The following is a 22,796-nucleotide window of genomic DNA, read 5'->3' on the forward strand; positions in this document are numbered from 1 at the left end:
CCACAGGGTTCAGTGCTAGGACCAATTCTGTTTACATTATACATGCTTCCCTTAGGCAGCATCATTAGAAGACATAGCATACATTTACACTGCTATGCAGATGACACCCAGCTCTATCTGTCCATGAAGCCAGATAACACACACCAATGAGTTAAACTGAATGTCTTAAAGATGTAAAGCCCTGGATGACCTGCTTCTAAATTCAGATAAAACTGAAGTTTTTGTACTCTATAGCTAGGGCAGGATTAAGTGATCCTGAATTCTCCCTTAGTTACACTGCAGTGCATCTAGGCTGCTTGGGGATTCCCCTTACTACGTGTTTACACACCTTTCTGCATTTAATTATTAGTTATTATTAATCGCTGGCTCTGTTCCACAGTGTGTCTTTGTCCCATCTTCCTTTTCCTAGCCCCAACTGGTCGCAGCAGATGGCCATCCATTCCTGAGTCTGGTTCTGCTGGATGTTTCTTCCTGTTAAAAGGAAGTTTTTCCTTCCCACTGTTGCCAAAATGCTTGCTCATAGGGGTTCATGTGATTGTTGGAGTTTTCTCTGTTTTCTTTCAATTACTGTAGGGTCTTTACCTTAAGATATAAAGCACCTTGAGCCATGATTAAATGAGATAATTAAGATATAACAGTCAGTGACATTGGTTTTAAAGTTTCTCATGAAGTTTTTGTGAAGTGCTTTTTTCAACTAAGGAGCTTGGAAAGAAAAGCGTCTGGACTTCTTTAACTTGCTTGAAGACGTTTCACCTCTCATCCGAGAAGCTTCTTCAGTTCTAAGGTCAAATGGTGGAGAGTCCCAGATATAAACCTAGTGGGAGTTTCCCCCCAAGAGGGACAAAGGACCCTCTAATGAATTCAGTCAGTCAGGAAAAATCACAAAAAACAAACAACGGTTATGATTATTTTAATACTTATTAGGAAGGGTTTTTTTGCATTCCTCACAGATATTTGCTTCTGCAGGTGTTCAAGTTGGGCATGATACTACCTTACACATAACAGTTATTATTAACAATAATAGTTAATATTTTCCAAATAGAAATAAAGATTTAATACTGGTATCAAAACTTAAAACTTTGATCTGGACTGTGTCAGTGCAGTACAGACCAGAGGGACATGGTCTCTAAGGAATCTCAATAACCTTGCTTTAGATCAAAAGAACACTTGATGGGACATCAAAATTCTTGAGGGATACAAAATTAAAGCCCATGGATGAATACTAAAGTGTCAAAGAGGAAAACTGGATTAACCTCCTAAGACCCGAACTCTTCCATGACATGCATTATTAATTTCTCTTTGATATTTGGGCTGATTGGGACCTGATGAATATAAAAACAAAGAATTACCAGATTTTTCTTTTTTACCTAATTTTTGCCACATATGAGGATATTCATTTAAAATTTCGATAGAAGAGTAGCAGTATAGTGTCCTCGTAAGTGAATATCAGGCCCTTGTAGAGCAAGATTTAGTATTTTGGTCTAAATAACCCAAAATGTGATGTCCACATATGTGGACGCCAGGTCCTAGGAGGTTAAATGTCAGATGTTTGAAGTCTGACTAAAACAGAAACATTTTCATGACTAAACTGAATCTTAAACCAAAGTCATATACCAAAAGTTTCAGTTTGGAAACGCATCTGTTTGTAGTTGTTCAGTAACTGAAGAGCCATTGTTGGTTATGACATAGCAGATTGTAAATCTAACATCAGAAAGATCTTTAAAACTTACAAGGTTAACCTGCAGTAATAATATGTCAAGATGGTAAAAAGAGATAAAGAGAAAGAGAAAGATGAGTTGTGTCCATGAGGGGGGAAAAGGTACAGACATGACTGAAGAGGGTTCAGTGAAAACATATAGAGACAGTGACCAAGTGTAATAGAGAAAGAATAGAACAGCGCACATCACTGAGGATGTTTGTCAGCCATGGCTGCTCAGCAGGTGCCCTCATCAGACACAGGGCTCTTTCAGCTCTGTCCAGCATCAGTATGCATCACATCAGCCTAGTGCGCTCACTCCCTTACTCATGACTCCACACTCGCAACCCACAATACATCACTGGCTGGACAAAGCTGAAAGGATAGACAGATGGCCTGATAGCACAAGTCCAGAGAGTTGAGCTCAGGAATGTGGTCATACAACGCAAACCGTATGAAATGTCTCACTTATGTACAGATTAGAGATGGATCGATCCGATATTACGTATCGGTATCGGTCCGATACTGACGTAAATTACTGGATCAGATATCGGAGAAAAATAAAAAATGTAATCCGATCCATTAAATATCAAAAAAGCACCTCACAAAACTTGCAACACCACGTAACTCGGCTCACAACCGTAGCACATCGGAGCAGTGTGGTCACGTGATAGAGCGGCTGTGTGTATTTGTAGTCTCGCTACCAAACCAGCATTTCATCTCCGAGGAAGTTATCCCAGAGAGAAGTAAAGCAAGTGTGTAAGTTCATCTCTGAATGTTTGTAAAGCTTTCCCACGTATATATATATATATATATATATATATATATATATATATATATATATATATAAAACAAAGAGGGAAGGTAGTCAGAACTGAGGGGATTGAACTACCAGAAAGCAACATTGCAGACATAGAGGAAAGTTACAAGTACCTGGGGATCCCGCAGGCAAATGGGAACCATGAAGAGGCCACTAGAAAAGCTGCAACCACCAAGTACCTGCAGAGGGTCAGGCAAGTCCTGAGGAGTCAGCTGAATGGTAAGAACAAGATCCGGGCCATCAACACGTACGCCCTGCCCGTGATCAGGTACCCTGTTGGGGTAATAGGCTGGCCAAAGAAGGAGCAATCAGGGAATGGACCACAGGAGGGAAACACAGCTGGGGCAAATTAGAACTGACGAGACAGGGAAAACGTAAACTGAACACACTAAAATAACACAGACTTTCAAAGTAAAGCAGGAAATACATAACAGTCACGCAAAAACAAAACACTGACACACCGAAACGTAACAGAGGAGATAGAAGCCACTGACATAAAGACAAGAAAGCTCCTTACCATGCATGGAGGGTTTCACCCCAAGTCCAGCACCCTGAGGCTGTACGCTAATCGGAAGGAAGGGGGCCGGGGACTGGTGAGTGTCAGCACCACAGTCCAGGATGAGACAACGAACATCCAAGAATACATTGGGAAGATGGCCCCAACTGACCGAGTGCTCAGTGAATACCTCAGGCAGCAGAAACCCAAGAAAGAGGAGGGAGACGAGGAACCATCATGGAAGGACAGGCCCCTGCACGGTATGTACCACCGGCAGATAGAGGAGGTGGCTGATATCCAGAAATCCTACCAGTGGCTGGACAAAGCTGGACTGAAAGACAGCACAGAGGCACTAATCATGGCAGCACAAGAACAAGCTCTGAGCACAAGATCCATAGAGGCTGGGGTCTATCACACCAGACAAGACCCCAGGTGCAGGCTGTGTAAAGATGCCCCAGAGACAATCCAGCACATAACAGCAGGGTGCAAGATGCTAGCAGGCAAGGCATACATGGAACGCCATAACCAAGTGGCCGGCATAGTGTACAGGAACATCTGTGCCGAGTATAACCTGGAAGTCCCGAGGTCAAAATGGGAGATGCCCCCCAGGGTGGTGGAGAATGACCGAGCTAAGATCCTGTGGGACTTCCAGATACAGACGGACAAAATGGTGGTGGCTAACCAACCGGACATAGTGGTGGTAGACAAACAGAAGAAGACGGCCGTAGTGATCGATGTAGCGGTTCCGAATGACAGCAATATCAGGAAGAAGGAACACGAGAAGCTGGACAAATACCAAGGGCTCAGAGAAGAGCTCGAGAGGATGTGGAGGGTGAAGGTAACGGTGGTCCCCGTGGTAATCGGAGCACTAGGTGCGGTGACTCCCAAGCTAGGCGAGTGGCTCCAGCAGATCCCGGGAACAACATCGGAGATCTCTGTCCAGAAGAGCGCAGTCCTGGGAACAGCTAAGATACTGCGCAGGACCCTCAAGCTCCCAGGCCTCTGGTAGAGGACCTGAGCTTGATATATATCATCCACAACACTACACACTAACTACACAAGACAACACATTAAGTACACACTCCAAACACGCTAAACGTCACAAATCTCTCACATCTCAAAACTCTCTCTCTCTCTCCGTCACTCCTAAAACTTCCCCCTCTTCCTAAACAACCAAATGTCATGGTGCCATATCATTTTTTGATTGGTTGACATTTTTCCACCAACACGAAAGGGCTGATTTTTGTTTGTTTTTTAATTTTTTTGGTCATATGCAGAGAGTGCTCGCTGCGCTGTCCTTAGACGTTAAACATGACGAAACTATTGAGAAAAAAACGCGTATATATCGTTTATCATGACTCTGGTTTTACCTCAGCCAAACAGCAGCATTCATGCGATTGTTTTGCCGCCTTATCTCGTGTTGTGCCAAAAAGTTATCGCCCAGATTACTTACAGCTACTTCCGTGCAACTGATATAAGATGCAGTAAGCTGAAGACAGCTTCAGCCGCCTGTTTGTTGAAAAATAGTAACACGACCGCACCGCATTTTCTTGTTAGTAACGGTAACGGCGTTGTAACTATAGGAATAGTAATTATTTAGATTACTCGTTACTGAAAAAGGTAACGTCGTTACTTGTGCAGAGCATTATTAAATCTGCCCTGTGGGCTCCGTTATTATTGAGGTCATACTCAAATAAGTATTTAGATTTTGTTTTAGAGCTCACATGGGAACCGCAATACAAAAGCAGACTGGGAATCAATATTTTTTTTTAAGTTACCTGATGGGTTTGCAGTGTTTCCGATATTATAGTCAAACTTTAGAAATGTGTTCATAATGAAGACGTGCAGTCATCTACTTCAAATCACCTTCATGTAGTTTGTTGTTTGTTCTTCTCTCAGTTCTGTACTATACAATGTTGAAATGTCAAAATGCTTCAGTTAATGGGAAAGTTGATCAATTGCAACACTGATAACAAGTCCACACAGTCTGTTTTACTTTAATGTCTAACTGTTGTGTTAGGTATATTTTGTATAACTCCCTACAGCTAGATTTAGGAGGACTGGGAAAGTACTAACTCTTGTCTCACTCTTTTTGTTTTGTTTAATTAATGGGGCTTAGAAAGATCGAAAGTCTCTTAGATGATTTTCTGAATCTTACACGACATAAAAATCACTTTAGTAAATATCTAGCATTTCATGGCATACAGGAAAAAAACATTTACACAATTACTGTGTAATTCCAATCCATGGATGTCGGGATCTGGTAGGTCAGCTGTAACATTCTTAAATTCAGTCTGACATTTGATCACGTTGCTCGGTTATAGTTGAATAATGTAAACTTACCACTGTGATGAAATCGCCTTAGAAACAAGTTACAACTCAAACATGCATGTGTGACCAATGTGCTTTGCTACTTAAACAAAAAGCATAATGTATATCCTAACAGTATGGTAGCCATAGTCACACGCTCTGACAGCTTGCAATTTGTAACCTGAGATCTCTGTTGCTGATCCTCAGAAAACTCCACAGATGTGAAGTTGGCATGCTACATTTTGATAGGAGTTGGAGCTTTCCCCATTCTCATAAGCTTCTTCGGTTGCTTGGGGGCCATTTATGAGGTCCGCTCTCTGCTGAGCCTGGTGAGTATGTGTGTGTACCGTCCCCATTTAGACATGATAATGAAAAAATATAAATGATGTAAAGGTTTTCCTGTCAATAGTTAACTTTTGCATCCTTACTGAAGACTAGTGGTGCAACGGATCAAAAATCTCACGGTTCGGATCGGATCACGGTTTTAAGTCATGGATCGGATCAATTTTCGGATCAGCAAACTTAACATAACTTATTAATCAATCAATCAATCAATCTTTATTTATAAAGCACTTTTCATACAGAGAAAATGTAGCACAAAGTGCTTTACATAGTTAAAAGCAGCCCACCCCACCCTCCAACTCACTCCCCACACTCTCAATACACATATATCCCCCCACCCACACACACATACACACACGCGCACACTTAAAGAGTAAAAATTGGGCTGGGCTCGCATGAGCCAAGTGAGGAAACACTATAACAGGGAGCCGTCTGCACCGGGAGCCGGTCACAGACCGCAGCCTCCAGGCTGGGCACACAGCAGGAGGGAGGCAAAGGAGCCCCCCAGCCAGGCCGAGAGGACCCCAGAGACCCAGCAGCCACGGTCAATAACAGCCCCGGTGCAGAGAGCGCCCTCCGAGGAAACACTGGAGATATGACGCAATACAATATATATAGGGTAAAATGATAAAATAAATAAGAACAGGATACAATATAAATATAAATAGAATAAGAAGATTAAAAAATGAATAAGAATAAAATCAAACAAATATTAGGTAAATCCTAAATTAATAATAGAATAACAGGATAGAATAAATAAGCATAAAATAAATAAACGCTAAGTAAAAGCTAAATTAAAAAGGTGGGTCTTGAGTCTGTTCTTAAAAACATGTACGTTCTCTGCGGCCCTGAGCTCCTCCGGCAGGTTGTTCCACAGACGAGGACCATACCACTGAAACGCTGCCTCTCCGTGAGTATGTGTCCTGACTTTAGGGACAATCAAAAGGCCAGTACCAGAGGACCTCAGGGTCCGCGAGGGTTCGTATGGTAAAAGCAGATCTGAGAGATAAGAAGGCCCGAGACCATTAAGACATTTAAAAACCAATAAAAGAACTTTAAAATCGATCCTGAAACACACGGGGAGCCAATGCAGCGATTCTAAAACCGGTGTAATGTGGGCCCGCCCTCTGGTCTTCGTCAGCACACGAGCTGCCGAGTTTTGCAAGAGTTGTAAAGTTGAAATATTCTTCTTAGGAAGACCAGAGAGCAGGGCATTACAGTAATCAATGCGACTGGTAATAAAAGCATGCATCAGCATCTCCGTGTTGGCCCGAGAGAGAATAGGGCGGACTCTGGCTATATTCTTTAGATGATAAAATCCAATTTTGGTTACATGTTTAACATGTGGGATAAAACCAAGCTCAGAGTCAAAAATAACACCCAGGTTTTTCACTTGTAGCGAAGGACATAGTGAAAATGCCTCTAATTTAGACAAGAGTTTCTCTCTCTGAGCCTCAGGACCGACAATTAAAACTTCAGTTTTGTCCTGGTTAAGCTGTAAAAAGTTTTCTGCCATCCAAGATCTTATATCCAAGATACAGTTAAAGAGGGCATCCATTGGTCTGGTGTCATCAGGAGACACGGAGATGTACAGCTGCGTGTCATCAGCGTAACTGTGGAAGTTCACTCCATGCCTCCTGATGACACTGCCGAGAGGGAGCATATACAAATTAAAAAGTACAGGGCCTAGAACCGACCCTTGAGGCACACCACATGTCATTTTATGGATCTTAGAGAAGCATGTATCCATACTCACCATAAAAGATCTGTCAGAGAGATAGGAAGTGAACCAGTTGTGTACAGCACCAGAGAGGCCCACCATGTGTTTCAGTCTGTTTAAAAGAATAGCGTGGTCTACTGTATCAAAGGCTGCGCTTAGATCCAGTAGCACCAGCACTGAGAGCTTTTGGGCGTCCCAGTTACATCTAAGATCATTTAAAACCTTTAGGAGAGCCGTCTCTGTGCTGTGGTTCACCCTAAATCCAGGCTGGAATATCTCCAGGATCTGTCTATCATTGAGAAAATCAGTAATCTGAGTAAAAACAAGTTTTTCTAAGACTTTACTTAAAAATGGTAAGTTGGATACAGGTCTGTAGTTATTAAAATCATTACAATCCAAATTGCTCTTCTTCAGAAGGGGCCTCACCACCGCCGTTTTAAAGGCAGCAGGGAAGACACCCAACTGAAGAGAGCAATTCATCATGTATAAAAGCTCAGCCTCAAAAAATCCATAAAGTGTTTTAAAGAGTGAAGAAGGGATTGGATCTAAAAGACATGTGGTGGGTCTCACTGTGGAGAAAACCTTCTGAAAGTTCTCAGCATTAACCAGGACAAACCTGTCCAGTGTCTCCTCAGGTACAATCGAGCCCTCAGATGTATTTAAAATCATATCACGATTAGATAAAATATCAGATCTGATGGCGCTGATCTTTCCCCTGAAGTGGTCTGCAAACTGCTCACAGAGCGAGTCTGTGGGGCTTCTTTGGGAGCTGTTAAAATCAGGGTTAAATAAATGATCTATGGTGGAAAAGAGGACCTTGGGATTATTTTTGTTATTACTGATTATTTTGGCGAAGTATGAATTTCTTGACTTCCTTAATGTATTATTGTACACTTTAAGTTGCTCGCAAAATATTTGATGGTTGATAGTATTTTTATTTTTCCTCCATCTCCTTTCTGCTGCCCTGCAATTTCTTTTGAGTTTTTTGACTTCTTCGTTTCTCCAGGGTGATGCATGTTTTACGTTAATCTTTTTGGTGGTGAATGGAGCAACGGAGTCAAGGCTTTTCTTCAGTTTGCTGTTGAAATAACTAAAAATCAAATCGCAGGGTGCAGGTAGAATCACAGGGGGGCATTCGTCTAAAACCCTGGTAAAATTTGCAGCCACTTCAGAGGTTAGATAGCGCCTCCTCACAGTTCGCACCGAGGTCTCCCGCTGAATAAAACCGGTGATGTTAAAAAACACACAGTAGTGGTCAGAGACAGCCAAGTCAACAACAGAGGACACGCTGGTGGACAGCCCATGGGTGATGACCAGGTCCAGAGTGTGTCCTCTGTTGTGAGTCGGCTGCGTGACGTGCTGGATAAAATCCAAACAGTGAAGAATGTTTAAGAATTCTTTTGTTGCAGGGTCAGAAGGATTATCTATGTGCAGGTTAAAATCACCGGTTAAAATTATCATATTATAGTTTGAATGTATGTTTGTTAAAAATTCTGAGAATTCCTTGATAAAAGCAGCGCTGTCTTTAGGTGGTCTGTAAACTGTGACAGATAAAACTGGAGGGCTGCTGAAAACAATAGCATGAAATTCAAAAGTGGTAAAATGATCAAATAAAATTTGTTTGGTGGTGAGTGTGTTGTTGGCTAAAGATGCAGTCCCACCACCTCTCTTACCACTTCTAATAGAAAAAGAGAAATTAAAATTTGGTGGGGAGGCCTCAGTGAGAACAACTGGTGCATCCGAGCCCAGCCATGTTTCAGTTAAAAATAAACAGTCAAGTTTATTATCTAAAATTAAATCATTAATAATAAAAGACTTGTTCGACAGAGAGCGGACATTTAAAAGTGCCATACTGATCGAGACTGGTGGATTTTTGACAATAGAGTTGAATGGATGTTGATATTTTTGAAGAGGCCGGAGGTTATTAATATTTTTGGAGTTACTGGATTTATGATAATTCTGTTGCTCTCTGTTTGTGATTATGACGGGTATTGTGTTGACTGTGGGAGAGAAAGGTCCTAGTCCAGAGTTTTGTGTATTACTGTTAAAAGTGGAACAAATATAGGAGCTGGGACCAGGGGAACATCAGTCAGTGGCAGACGGATCAGCAGGTAATGTCAGCAAACGGCGTCCCCAGGCGTTGAGGTGGAGCCCGTCTGCCCCAAAAAGATGCCTCCTCTCCCAGAAGGCATCAAAGTTGTTAATAAAACCCACGCCGTGGGAGACACAGGCGGAGGAAAGCCAGGTGTTAAGGCTGAGCAGCCGGCTGAAACGGCCTATCCCTCTGCCACAGGTGGGGGTGGGCCCAGAGATAAAAGCACTCACCTGCAGCTGACCAAGGAGGCTGAAGAGTTCGAGGAAGTCCAACTTCAGCAGCTCAGATTGCTGTTTAAGTATTTTTTGCCTATTAAAAACATTCAACTCAAGACTCAATCCATGATACAGGGCTTTGTATCTACCACTCCGCTGTGATATAATGAGCGGTCACAGTCACGTAGCTTTCCGTTGCCCTGGAGGTCCACCCATTTGTAGTTAGGGCAACAGAAGATGCCTGGGACAGTTCAGCCATAACTTTAAACTTCTCCTGCTCATACATGCTTGGAACGATCTTGTCACGGAAGTGGACGCACAACGAGATATCATAGCATGGCTCAAGCACGTTCATCACCGTTTAAACCCCTTGTTTTGCACAACAGAATACGGCCTCCCGTCTGCAGCTAACACCCCAGTAGCTTCTGTAACAGCTTTAGCCCAGTTGGACTGGGCAGCAAAGGGCTGCTTAAATGCCGCAACCTCCTCTGCTCCTCCACTTGGACCGCTAGCGCAACCACTTGACAGACCCACCACGCGCACCATACACATACTTTTTTTCCTTCGTTTTTGAATCTTCGGATCACGTGCGTACCGAACCGTGGAGTGGGATCGGTTCGGATTATGAATCAACCGTGATCCGTTGCACCACTACTGAAGACCATTAGCTGTGTTACTTTAAGAGCTTATTCAACTACTGCATGTTTTGGAAAGAACAGTTCAGCTAATCGCAGTACTTTAAGTCCAGAAGATTTCCACAACAATAAAAGTGTGTACGAGTTCACACAGAGAAACACATCAAACGATATGTTGACAATTCACCTGGAAGGGATGTTCCATCATCTGGAGAGAAGTTCACATCAGTGTTTCCCAGAGTTCAAATAGAAGACACAACTTGGCATTAGCTATTGAGAGGAGATTGTGCATCACACCCTTGTGGAGTAATAGCTGCAAATACATTACTGAGGGAGACATGGTAGAAGATAGCTGAAGAGAAACAAACAGAAAGGACATCAAAACAGTGAGATCTGGACTTTGGTATCTGCACGTGCGCTTACCAAACTATCTACCAACTTCCATTCTATCCAATATCATCATTCAGCAGCTACACCCAGGCCAGAGTAAGGCTAAACCTGGGTTAGTGTCTTGCATACTTGAAACATGCCACCGTGTTTTCCAGTGAGCACTTGTGCCCTTTTATCAGTACCGTTGTTATCCAGTGTTCAGCAGTCCACTGTAAATTTTTGTGGCTTTTTTTCTAGCATCTCTACAATGTTTCTTCTAAGTGTTGTGAAAGTAGTGATTGAGGCTTCACACAGCCAATTCTTCTTGATGATAGGAGACTTTGTCAATAAGCAGACTTTGTACATCATTTATTTACAATACTGTCAAAAGTTTTTCCCCCTTCCTGATTTCTTTTTTTTTTTTCCATCTATTTGTGATATTTAAATGTTTCAGATTATAAAACTAAATATATCTTATATATAAGACAAATATAACCTGAATAAATTCAAAATTGTCATTTCATTTATTAGGGGAAATAAATAGGGCCTCATTTGGTCAGTTATTCATCATTTGTGATTCAACAGTAAGAAAGAGACTGGGCAAAAAATGCTTTCACGTGAGAGTTCCAAGGCGAAAAGCGCTGCTGAGCAAAAAGAACACAAAAGTGTATTTGTCAAAAAAACATCTCGATCCCAACATTTTGGGGGAAAATATTCTCTGGACTGAAGGTTTGTGTCCTGTTACAACTGGTGTTACATCTGGTATCTGGTTACTAACACAGTGTTGCACAAAAAGAATATTATGCCAGAGTCAAACGTGGTGGTGGTAGTGTGGTGTTCTGCTTTGCAGCTTCAGGAGCTGGGTGACTTGTCATAATCGATGGAACCATGAGTTTTGGTCTCTACCAGAAAATTCTGAAGGAGAATGACAGGATGTTCAAGTGCTCTTGGGTTAGGATAATGAGTCAAAGCACACCAGCAGGTTCACCTCTGAAGTTAGAATCTGGACTTGAATCAGCTTGAGATGCACTGGCAGGACTTTCAGCAAGCTGTTCATGTTTGAAAACCCCAGCAGGGCTGAATTAAAATAATTCTGCAAAGAGTGGGCCAGAATTCCTTCCCAATGATGTGAAACACACGTTGCCAATTATCACAAATGCTTAATTTTAGTTTTTGTTGCCATTAAAAATCAAACATTTAAAACATGGTTGCATAGATGGATGGATCTGAAATTTAACAATATATTTAAAAAAAAAAAAAACAGGAAGGAGGAAAAGACTTTTTATCTTCATATTCTGTTTTTTTTAAAGTGAGCCACAGCGCTCTTAACTTAAAGAATGGCTGCCTCAGACCAACAAACAAACAGCTCTGAGCACAAAAGCTCTCTCTGAGCTCTCTTTTCTCTCTTGGCTCTTGGCGGAGGCGATCGCACTTTTCTCCTTCTCCCTCTCCCTTATCTTTCCTGCTTGGCTTCTCATCTTTTGTATAGTCTTGCTTATTCTCTGACCCTCAGAGAGTTTCTCAGTCTTGTTCTCTAAAACCTAAAGAATTATGGATTTGATCAACTGGTCCCGTAACGGAATTGACACCTTCCTGGGCTTGGGAGAGCCCGAGTGTCCTGCGGAGACGTTTGCTGCCGGATACTGGATGGTCGGTTGCGTCGTGTGTCTGGTGACGCTCTCGATGGAGGACATTGAACGACATCTACCAATTCGGAACCATGATAACAGAGTTCTGGCTGATTGGAGCTGGCTCGGACCCGGCTTATCGAAGAACAAGAAGCGGCTACAGCTGTTTAAAATCCCACAAGGCTGGCCGACATGACAGACGGTTGGCAGGACTGTGAGTGCTCAGACTGTGTTTTGAACGCAATATAGATAAGATCTTGGAGAAGAACAAAAAGAATTGAGAGAATTGGTGACCAGTGACGGACATTAGACCAATTGTAAAAATTGGATGCAGTTGTTTGCACTAAACCCAATCATTGTATAATATTCTGTAAAATAGTCAGATGTCTATTCATATTAATGTACAGAATTCACCTGCTTGCTGCTACTACTGCACATTCACCCAGTGTATATACTATATATGTATATATATATATATATATATATAAAATGTTCTTCCTCTACCCCCCCCCCCCCCAATTTTTGCACATGTCGAGGAGCGTGTCAGGCTACATTTCACTGTGTGTTATACTTGTATAACTATGCATGTGACAAATAAAGAACCTTGAACCTTGAACTTGAACTTGAACTCATTCATCTTCACTCATGCGGCTATCCCACTGGCGCCAGCTGAAGACCTGCCAAGGTCTAAGCTGACTGGAACAACAAAAATCTCCATGATAACAGGATTGTTGTCAGGACTCTTTGTTCCTCCTTTAAGGCCGTCCGCGTTGATCGAAGATTGTTGACTTTTGCTTAACCGGGTGAAGGGACACTTTCTCTCTTTTTCTGTTCTCAAACTGATCTCCCTGTTGGAGCTCAGTCTGGGGGGAGTTCTTTCTTCTCCTCGTCTTTCCTCGTGCGTTTCCTTTGCTATACCTCTCTGACCTGTCTTCCCCATGTGATGTTTGTGTAATGTATGTATGGTCGGAGGGTAAGATGGCGCTGGCACGGCTGGCAGCCTGGGGAAAACTGCATTTGGATATGGAGTTTATTTGCTGCTCTCCCTCTTGACAACAGTAAAACATAATAGAGGGATATGCTTGTGTATGTACCACTAACTAACATATAGAGGTGGGTCTGACTGTTCAATTTCAATTTAATTCAATTCAGTTTTATTTATACAGCTGTTCACATGCCCCTAAATTTTTGTATTCACTGTTCTCTGTGATCCTCCTCAGTACTTCAGCGTCATCCTGCTCATCCTCATCACTCAGTTTGCAGCTGGTGCCCTCATCTACTTTCAGAAGGATGTGGTGAGTGATGGCATTTCAAATATTGCAAGCTTGAGTTCATCCACATGCTGTGATAAATGTACCCACCATGCAAAGAAAAAAATCTACAGTAGCAGTGTTCAGACTTAGTTATTTAGTTTGAGGTATTTCAGCCAGAAGTAAAACACAGTGAAAGCTTCATGGTTAAGAATAGTTTTTAAAGTGTTTACTATTTGTTTTTTCTTGGTTTATTTTGAGAGATGAGGGTTGAGGTTTTCTTTAGTTTATATCAACTGCAAAGTCAGTCCTTTTGCCAAATACGAGCTGGGTACTGGGTGTCAAAGCGTTTTATACTTTTGCTCAGAGAGCCAGGAGATTGTGTTCACACAGACAAATGAAAGCAGAACACTACAAGAAAAAGGACGTCAGCTTTTACTGTATCTGAACTTCTGCTGGAAGGTCTTCTCAGCCACTGTCTGCTGCTCAAGTCCAGGCCAAACCTCCTTCCTGCTATGAGTTATTTCAGTCATTGGTCCAACAATAAATGCTTAGCTGATGTGAAGTGTTAAATAATGGCATACAAATACTTTGTTACTGTACTTTGAATTTTCACGTATCTCTGCTTTAACTGAGTAGTTCTCTTTATATTGACTCCCTACATTTTTGAACCAATATCTGTATTTCCTACTCTTTACATTTTCAGAACAGGCTCGTTAATTTTGATTTGACAGATTTAAGGCTTCAAACATCAAACCGATTTGATCCTAAACAGCAACACATGAAAGGCAGTGCTGTACGTGTAAATCCCAGAGGATGTCACATAACAGGAGGCAAAACCATGCACTATAGTTAGAGTTGAAAGTGGCTGAGAGTTTTGATTTTTTGGGGGATTTTTTGTTTTTGTTTTTTGCACAATGCTGGCATGACTGCAGGTCATAAGCGGTATTTCCCGTCGCTTCGATCATAGTGGCCAGCCTTGTGGGGTTTTGACCAGCTGTAATCGCTTTCTTTAATCTTTGATAAGCCAGCGCCGAGCCAGCTCTGATCAGCAAGAACCCTGTTATCATGGTTCCAAATAGGTATAAATCTTCTATGTCCTCAATCGACAGTCCCGCCAGGAAAACGCTGTGCCAATGCTGCCACCCATCCATCGTTTATCCGGCAGGAAATGTCCCTCCAGGACAATCAGGCTCTCTCGAATCCTGGCTTCTCGTCGACAAAAGGGTGTCAATTGGGTTGAGGGACCAGTTAATCAAATCCATAATTCTTTAGGTTTTAGAGAACAAGATGGAGAAGCTCTCTGAGGTTCTCTCTTAAAGTTAGTTGAGACTAGAGAAGGACATGAGAAGCCAAGCAGGAAAGATAAGGTGAGGGACACGGGGAAAGATGCGACCGCCTCCGTCAGAGCCAAGAGTTTACTGGAGCTCACATTAGAAATGATCGTCAGTTATGAGTTGTTTTCCCCACACTGAGCCATTACAATCAGTTTTAGGGTTCCCCCACCTGCTGTATCCCACTTTAACCCTGTACTCATTTTCCTGTTTAGAAGCAAAGTCACCCTCTACAATGTAGGCAGCAGAAAATAGATTTTAGATTTTAATAGATTTCCTTCTTTTTCTCTGCTCATTTCTATTTAATTGGTTCAAGCTGAGGACAATTAGAATAAAAAACTCTGACTAAAATAAAGTTTGTATTCCCACTTGCTATTTTGTTATTACATTAACATAACAGGTTCAGTTAACTTTACACAAATAAGCTGTTTAAAAAAAACATCCTTGAAAGAGTTACTTTTTTACTTTGAGTGCATTTCATTCAGTACTTCAACATTTACTGGAGTACTTTTTAGGTATCTGTACTTCTACTTAAGTGCAGAATTTTTGTACTTTTGCTACCTCTGCAGTTCAGTCTCTACAGACGTTGTTTTGGTTGGTGATTTATTCTTCCTCATAATCTTTATGTATCAGACTTGAACTAACTTCACATCTTGGGAGTTTGTAGTCATCGGGTGACTGAAGCCTATCCCAGCTGCCATATAGTGACAGACAGGGTTCAAACTGGACAGATCACCAATCTGACACAGAGAGACAGGCAACCACTCACATTCACACCTATGGGCAATTAAGAATCACCAATTAACCTAACCCCACAGGGTGTAGGTGTAGATAGCCTGGATCTTGTTCTTTTGCCTGGTCCTCTGCAGGTACTTGGTGACTGCAGCTTTCCTAGGGGGAGCTTCATGGTTCCCATTTGCCTGTGGGAACATGTAGCTGTCCTCAATGTCTGCAATGTTCAGTTCCATTCAATTTTATTTATGTAGCGCCAAATCACAACAACAGTCACCTCAAGGCGCTTTATGTTGCCTTCTGGTAGTTCGATCCCCTCAATTCTGACTACCTTCCCTCTCTTTGTTATCATCCAAGTACACTTCTCCAGTCCGAATGACATTGCAATGTCGTTGCGGTATATCCTGGTGGTGTGGATCAGCGAATCCATGTCTCTCTCTTGGCATACAGCTTTTTGTCATCCAGGAAGCCGGTGGCTGACAACTGCTCCGAAGTCAGTATCCGTAGTCAGTCTTGTCAGTGATCTCACTGAGGGGGTTGAGGCCTATGCAGAACAGCAGTGGGGACAGAGCATCTCCTTGGTAGATCCCGCACTTGATGGTGACTTGTGCTATGGGCTTGAGGTTGGCCTCCAGTGTTGTCCGCCACATCCCCATTGAGTTCCTGATGAATTCTCTTAGGGTTCTTCTGCTCTTGTATAGGTCATTCCAGGATCCAGGTGTGGGGCATCGAGTCATAGGCCTTCTTGTCACAATCCAGGCAGTGCACAGGTTGGTCAGTCTGGTTTTGCAGTCTTGGGTAACTGCTCGGTCTACCAGTTGCTGGTGTTTCGCGCCTCTGGTATTCTTGCCATTTCCTTTCTATGCCCCGCTCATGTATTGAGCCATGTGCCTGTTCATCTTAGCCACTATGATGCCTGACAGGAGCTTCCATGTGGTGCTGAAGCAGGTTATTGAGACTGGTAGTTGGATGGGACCGGCCCTTTCTGGGGGTCCTTGAGGATCAGGACTGTCCGGTCTTCAGTTGGCCTTTTTCGATGTCTCTGATCAACTAGCAGCAGGTTCATTTGTGCTGGCAGACGCTCGTAGGGTGCAGGAGCAAAACTGTATTCTGTTAGCAAAGAGTGTAAACTAATATAAATTCTGGTGAAAAGTTTGGATGCAAATGTCTGCTGTTCAGCCTGAACAAAAAAAAGAGGCTTATTTTGAGATAAAACATCTGCTGACCTGAAGAAGCTGACTGCTCCTACAGTCCTTCTCTTTTTTCTTTTGTCTTTTTGCATTCATAAACTTTTTGAACTTGTGTAAAATAAGTATAGCTATGTTTTCCAATTATTCTCAGAAGAACCTTTTTTGTACTTTCTTGCAAATGAACTGCAATATTTCTAAGAAAGACCTACACAATATGTTAGTCATCATATTATAAATGAAGATAAGATAAGATAAGATAAGATAAGATAACCTTTATTAGTCCCACACGTGGGAAATTTGTTTTGTCACAGCAGGAAGTGGACAGTGCAAAAGTTATGAGGCAAAAATTAGAATACAATAAGAATAAATACAGTACACAACTGTACAGAATAGAATAAAATACTATATACAGTAGAATAAAATAAAATAAATATACAATAAGATAAAAATAGAATACGAATACAAATACTATATACAACTGAGTAAAAATACAACGATGGGCTGTAAATATTGTTGTTATGATTGACAAAAACTCACATAGTCCTTCTAATTAATAAGATTTAAAACATGCCACATCGAGAAATTTTTTATTTTACTTAGCGTCTGGCATAGCATGTAGTGAGGGCGTTTTAATTTAGTTCATTTGAATGGTATCCATCCAACAATATATTCACAAAAAGAAGACACAAAAGAGACACATTGGCTCAAACATGGATACAGTGTGGGCATATTACGCTGCCTATATGTTTATGGTAATACATGTTTCACCAACTCTGGCAGCCTGCTGTCTTTCAGGTCAACGAGCAGATCTCCAAGGTCATCACTAAGGTACTGGACAAATACTCTGGAAACAGTTCAATCACAGAGCAGGCCTGGGACTTCATCCAGACTAACGTGAGTTGGAAGCATGGACCTGAAATACAAACCCATCAATAAAAATATCTTCAGTGGTACAAAATGGCAGAAATGTCCTAGCTAGAAACTAGAAGCACAGGAAAGTCCATTTTTAACAGGGGGAATTTGATGCTTTACACTTTGTAACTATACAGTTAGACTTGTTCTTGTCAGCTGATGCTGGAAAATGCATTGAAAACCTAAATGAGACAAAGAAGACAAATTAACTTGAATTTACGTTTTCTAAAGAGACTAGGCAAGGCAAATTTATTTGTATAGCACAATTCAACAACAAGGTGATTCAAAGTGCTTTACAGAGACATTAGAAACAAGAACAAATAAAAAGCATGATTTAAAATTGATTAAAACAAGCAAACAAACAAAATTACTAATTAACAAACAAACAATCAAAACAGATAAAATCAGAAATAGATAAGATCAGTAGTTAAATGTAAGTTTTGAAATTTAAGCTTAAAGTGTGGATTTGGTGCTTTATTCAAATGCAGCTGAGAACAGGTGAGTCTTCAACCTGGATTTAAATAAACTGAGTGTTTCAGCTGATCTGAGGCTTTCTGGGAGTTTGTTCCAGATATAAGGAGCATAAAAGCTGAATGCAGTTTCTCCGTGTCTGGTTCTGACTCTGGGAACTGATAAAAGACCGGATCCAGATGACCTGAGGGATCTGGAAGGTTCATACTGGGTCAGGAGGTCATTGATGTATTTTGGTCCTAAACCATTCAGAGCTTTATAGACCAGCATCAGAACTTTAAAGTCTATCCTCTGACGGACAGGCAGCCAGTGTAAGGACCTCAGAGCTGGACTGATGTGGTCCACTTTTTTGGTCTTAGTGAGGACTCGAGCAGCAGAGTTCTGAATGAGCTGTAGTTGTCTGACTGATTTTTTAGGTAGACCTGTAAAGATGCTGTTACAGTAATCAAGCCTACTAAAGATGAATGCATGGACTAGTTTTTCCAGGTCCTGTTGAGACATCAGATCTTTTATCCTAATAAGAATCTGTCTGAAATATATTATAAAATTTATTTTGTACTCTGAGCAATAACAATCTTAATTTCCACTGAGCTCAGGAGGTAGAGCAGGGCATTGGAAGGGTGCTCAGGTAACGTAGTAAAGGGTTATAAAAGGACCAGTACTTTTGCCTTTTACCACTTCTCCATCAATGTGTTTCCAAAAGAAGGTAATGTAGCTTAAAATAGCTCTCTAGATTTCTCTTTTCAGCCAGTTTCTTCTGAAATAATCAGATTTCATTTTTATATGAACAGATTCGGTCACTTGTGACAAAATAGCTTTGCAGTCTTGATAAGCAAAAATGACTTAATATCAACCTTTAATTTTCAGTAATCTAAACCTCAGTTATTTTAATCAGCAGATTTCCTGAGTTTAAATTTTTGCACTGTTAGTGTGTAGTCACCTTATCTCAACACACTTACGATATAATGTTTAATATAAGATAGCTGCATGTTGTAAATACTCCATTTGACTGCATTGTGTGGATCTTAAAGGCTTCCAGACATCTGTAATCACAGAAAATTCTCACACTACATGAGAGCAAACTGAGCATTTAACTTGTCTAATCCTGGTTCACACCAGTGTTTTAAAGTGAAACAGTAACTAGAACTAAGGTTTGTGTGATGTCAGAACCTCCCCGGCAACATGTTGACATTAACAGGAATTTCATTTCATTTCAAAATATGAAAGTAGATTAATAACATTTGTAAATAAAATACTTTGATATTTTCTTCAGAAATGTTTACATTGGTGTTAAATTGAAAAACATGAAATCAGGCCAAAAGTAGCTGTTCCAGAATGAGTATAAAATGATATGTGTCAACCTCTTCATCAGCCGTGCCAGTCAAACGTCCTTGAGAGTAAAACATTGGCTGTTACAAATGAAACCTGTGCTTAACTCTCCCCATCTGTAGATGGAGTGTTGTGGCTGGATTGATCGTACAGATTGGAGTGGTAACATGGTCATCGTCAACAGCTCGCAGCTGCTGTTTCCCTGCTCCTGCCAGAACATCTCACTTATTTCTGGAAACTTCTCTGACAGTGGATTCTGTGAGGCTAAGACACCTGACTGGCCTGTATACGATGTGGTAAATGGTGTTTTCCGTTCATCTCACATACTTGCTGTCTCTTAGATGCATTTCCAGTCAATAAGGTTCTTGTCTTAATCAGGGATGTGCCGCCAGCGTGGAGAGGTGGCTCCTCACCAACATTGGGGTTGTGTTAGGCATTTGCCTTGGAGTGACTCTTCTTGAGGTACAACGTCATTAACTCTCATTCACCTATAACTAGCTGGGTTTCCATGAAAGTAGTTTACAGAAACAAACAATATGCAAAATAATACCTGTTACAGTTCAACATCACTAAAGTGGCTTTTTTTGTGAAACCTTTGGATGTGTCTGGATTCTTTGTTAATCATAAAATGTTGTTAATTAAAGTCAAATACAATTTTAATAAAACAAGCAGCTGCACCTTCATGTCATTGTTGAACACACCGAGTAATCACTCAGTGAAGGCTGAGCAGTTCCTCTATTTACAGTGTTGTGACACAAAGCTCTGATGTTTTCTTTGCTCTCACACACTTTCATACACTTCTGTGGCGTTACGCTATGCAGAACTTTTTCACAAATTTCTGACAATTTTTTGTCACAAATATTTGTTTTGAAGAAGAAAAAAAAAGCAAAGTTCACCAACAATTATGTTCTTCGATGCAAAGTGAGTGGAATAAAGACTCTTTGTGTTATTAGTTTACTGTGTTTTTTAATGTTTGCTACTAAGAATAAGCTCATATCAGACTGGAGAAATCTTGGTAATTCCAATGTATTGAAACTGTAGATTGAGTTTGTTCAAGATGAACAATCTGAGTTGTTTGTGAATAAATAACTTAAAAATGAGAAATTTCAAAGTGTCTTTCTCTGGTCAACAGCTGCTGGGGATGATCCTGTCCATCTGCCTGTGCAGGAACGTCCACATGGAGGATTATACCAAAGTGCCAAAATACTGAAGCTCAGCGGAGGAAGTTACATTACTGAACTCAAGAAACACACAAATAGGGAGCAAAGTATTTGGCGAAATTGTATCCAAGGGTAATAATGAAATATCTCTATTTTTTTCCTTAGATTTTATTCGATTTTATCCTCTAAGGCTTTTTGTCAGTCTGGTTTTATTTTAAAAACTTATAGTTTTGAACTTTGGATCAAAGCGCAAAGCTGAAAAATGCTGAGAGGACACTGGGTTAGAGGAGATTAATAAAGAAAGGTGTCGTACTGGAGGATTTCTTTCCCTGCCAGTGTTGCTGGTTTCCACAGTGCCAACTTGCTGCTGCATGCTTTTAGTTTCCCTTGAAAATCTGAAAGTAAACCATCTGTGCATCTGTAATAGTGAAGTGAAAATGGATTCACCTTTCCTTTGGAGGCATTAATGAGCAAAATTAGCCATTGAAATTTCAAAATTTTAAAACTTTCCAGTTTGGCCATCATGTTCGTTTTAGGTAAACAGCTGTGAGAAATTCAACCAATGGAATCATTTCAGAGATTTTACCCTTTATGGTTAATCATTCCAATGCTTTTGACAATATACTGTAAAAGACTGAATTTCGAATGAAACACAAACTATTGTTAGCAAATCATTCACAAAAATATATATGCATGTATCTCACATGATGGCCATTTGAAAAAGAAAAAGAGAAAAAGGAATTCCTGTGTTTGTATCTACTTCTAATGATAAGATGCCTGCAGCACTGTAAAAATGTCGAGAAAAGCAAAGTTTTGACGACTCTGGAAAGTCCACTCGGTGGATGTTTTGTTTTATTTTTATATGCCAGTGTTTTGAGTTATTGTGTAAAGTTATAGTAGTTTGTCTGGAATTTAAGTGTTTATTTGTAAGAATTTGAGTCCCCAAAGTATTCCTTCCAGTATTTTCTATGGCAGCAGGTCTCTCCTTCAATTTTTAAACGATGTTCTTTCCCATTCTCCTAATTGCTTTTAAGTCTGAAAATAATAAAGGAAATAATAAGGTACTAAAAAGATACTTGTCTTCTAAAAGTGTTGCAGTTTACTATTGGCATTTTTAAACAAGCAAATAGAGCCTTTTTAGGTTGAAGTATGGAACCTTGTTTAATCCAGACGTTTGAGAAGAGTAGCACATTAATTGTAACCACTTGTGAACTGTGTGACATGATGCACGGATCCTTGGCATTCATTTGTGTACAATTTTAATTTCAAGCCAGTATGTGGTTTTCTCAGTGGCCTGTTTTTTGTTTTGTTTTGTTTACAGTCGCATAAATACCATCCCATTAACCTTGTAATGGTTTCTAAGACACAAAAGGATACATCTGTTTAGAAGTACATGGCCTTCTTCAATTATAGCTTGTTGGTGTCATAAGTATGTACTCACAAATGGATTCATATTTCATTTTGCCAATAAACTGATTACAGTACTTCAGTGTGATTCCTTGTTGCTCACGATGTTGTTAATATATATATTTTAAATGTAGTGTAAATTTTTTTTCATGCTCTCTAAATGTCTCTAACTCAGAACTTCATCTCTGACAACATTGTTGTGGCTGTTGTTCTTAGATTAGACTGTTTATGCACCTACATAAGTTTATCCTGCAGTCTAAAAGACTGCATTCATTCTAATGACCAGCAGGGGGCGTCTCCTGATTGCAAATAGGAGCAATCAGGAGAATAGGAAAACGGCCCTCGGCCAGTTTTTCCTACATGGTAAAAAAAAAATACAGTAGTAAATGAAAGAAATCTGTCAGCAAGACTCTTTGGTCTTAAATTATATGAAGTTAATGTGTAAAATTAACATAATCTATAGTTTAATAACTCAAAGTGCTTTATATAACATACCTCATCCTCCCATTCATTCAAGCAGCCTTTTATTTCTCTTCTCCTTAAGTGCTTTCTATAGCATACACGCTACAATGGATGGACTGGAGAAAAACTTGGGGTTAGCTGGAGCAGCCAGGGATTTAACAACTAATATTTTGATCAGTTGATGACCTGCTCTACCTCCTGAGGTACAACCAAGGCACCGTGT

The 22,796-nt window shown here is 40.7% G+C and overlaps 1 protein-coding gene across 2 annotated transcripts in view; it reads left to right on the forward strand.

The window, feature by feature from the left end:
• Positions 1-22,188, forward strand: part of LOC113033514 (CD82 antigen-like) — a 52,522-nt gene extending 30,334 nt beyond the window's left edge. For both annotated transcript variants that reach the window (XM_026187519.1, XM_026187428.1), the window contains 6 exons: positions 5,530-5,651; positions 13,547-13,621; positions 17,628-17,726; positions 19,667-19,840; positions 19,923-20,006; positions 20,677-22,188. In XM_026187519.1, the coding sequence (XP_026043304.1) occupies positions 5,530-5,651; positions 13,547-13,621; positions 17,628-17,726; positions 19,667-19,840; positions 19,923-20,006; positions 20,677-20,754 (632 nt within the window). In that variant the 3' untranslated portion in view covers positions 20,755-22,188. The remainder of the gene's footprint in view (positions 1-5,529; positions 5,652-13,546; positions 13,622-17,627; positions 17,727-19,666; positions 19,841-19,922; positions 20,007-20,676) is intronic.
• Positions 22,189-22,796: the final 608 nt, after the last annotated feature.

This window comes from Astatotilapia calliptera, chromosome 1, assembly GCF_900246225.1.
Source record: "Astatotilapia calliptera chromosome 1, fAstCal1.2, whole genome shotgun sequence".
NCBI classification, from domain to species: domain Eukaryota; kingdom Metazoa; phylum Chordata; class Actinopteri; order Cichliformes; family Cichlidae; genus Astatotilapia; species Astatotilapia calliptera.